This window comes from Silene latifolia, chromosome 11, assembly GCF_048544455.1.
Source record: "Silene latifolia isolate original U9 population chromosome 11, ASM4854445v1, whole genome shotgun sequence".
NCBI lineage: Eukaryota > Viridiplantae > Streptophyta > Magnoliopsida > Caryophyllales > Caryophyllaceae > Silene > Silene latifolia.
The window spans coordinates 87,128,506-87,130,148 of NC_133536.1; the positions used below are offsets into that span (position 1 = coordinate 87,128,506).

Sequence of the window (1,643 nt, forward strand, 5' to 3'; positions counted from 1 at the left end):
CAACTATGAGAAGCACAAGGAGTAAAGAAAGCTCGAGGATTCACATCTAAAAGTCTTTTTTTGTACCCCCTGATTTTTGCCTTTCATATTTGATCCATTATCATAACTTTGTCCTCTCACATCATTCACATCAAGATCTAAAGATTTTAATTAATTTAATAAAACATAAAAAAGTCCTTGTCCAGTTGTGTCATTTACACTCAAAAATCCTAAAAATGATTCCTTAATGCAAACACAACTTGAAGACACATCAATATATCTCAAAATCAAGGACATTTGCTTTGGTGACTAACATCCGGAGTGAAATCTAGTATCACTGAAAAATATTTTGCTTCTTTCACACTTTTAATAATTTCAGATTTAATAGCAGATGCAACAAGAAGTATTAACTCATTTTGAATGTTATGACCTAGATAATGACTATGAATAGTGTCATTGGTTATACGATGCACATGCTCCTGAATTATGGAGTCAAACCTCGCTAACATTTCAATTAATCCTAAAACAATTCCATTATTTTTTTGATATAACTTTCCATTACTACCACGAAAAGCCAAGTTATGTGTTGCTAAATACACCACAACAAATATTATTCTTTCCAACACTTTTTTCCAATGTTCTTTCACTTTATCTAATGCACTATTTGTCTTTTTATCAATTGTTTGACTCTTTTCAATTCGTTCACGCAAATCATACAAAGCATTCATATTAACGATGTGTTCAATGCCCATTTCACGTTGTCTAAGTCTAACACAAATATTAGACCAATCTTGAAGACCATTGTTAGCTAATTTACTTTTAGGATTACCTTTTCTAAATATTTTACAACAAAAGTAAAATACTTTATCATGCTCTTTTGAATAGAAAAACCAATCTCTATCGCACTTTTCTCCATTTGGTAAAACTCTTGTATAACATGTTGATTTAAATCTCCTACCCAATTCGCCTTTAGGTCCTTTTTCAATAGATAAATCTCTTTTAGGACCTTTTTTGGCTAAAATTTTAATCATATCAGAATTAAGTGAATCCCAATTTCTCGGGTCAAACACATCAAACATATTATTCATGTGACCAGATTGACTATCATTTTCGACATCATTTTTTTCTCCTCCTGTAACAAAACCCTCGTTGTCCTCATCACCATCATTTTCATTCATATCTAAATTATCATTATTGACATTGTTATCCTCATCGTCAATTTTATTATCGTTGTTGTCAGAGGAATCATGATTATAAAAAGTTACAGCAATTTTACTCTCAACAACACCTTCACTATCATTAATATTTTCACTATTAGAAGTAGACCCTTTGGTGAAAAATTTATCAAGTGCACCTTTTTGGGACCAAACTAACTGTTCTATTCGCTTCTTTTTCTTCCGTTTTTCGGATCTAGAATCAAATTTTCTTATTCTAGGTAACATGATATTAGAAATAGAGATATGTGATGAAACGAAACAACCTGATGCCGGATTCCAGAACGGCAGAACTTAGAACTATTCGGCGTCACGGCTGCCCGATTGATCTCCGACACCAACTTCCAATACCTGCAAATGCATTATTCATTAATCATTAACATTATGATTGAATTAATTAACATTTATCAAAATTAAGAAGAAATATTAGTATATTACCTATTTCGTTTG

The 1,643-nt window shown here is 31.4% G+C and overlaps 1 protein-coding gene across 1 annotated transcript; it reads right to left on the reverse strand.

Annotated features, from left to right (window-relative positions):
- Positions 1-266: 266 nt before the first annotated feature.
- On the reverse strand, positions 267-1,421 carry LOC141613635 (uncharacterized). Its single transcript, XM_074432379.1, has one exon. The coding sequence runs from the start codon at positions 1,419-1,421 to the stop codon at positions 267-269; it is 1,155 nt and encodes a 384-aa protein (XP_074288480.1).
- Between the last annotated feature and the right edge of the window lie 222 nt (positions 1,422-1,643).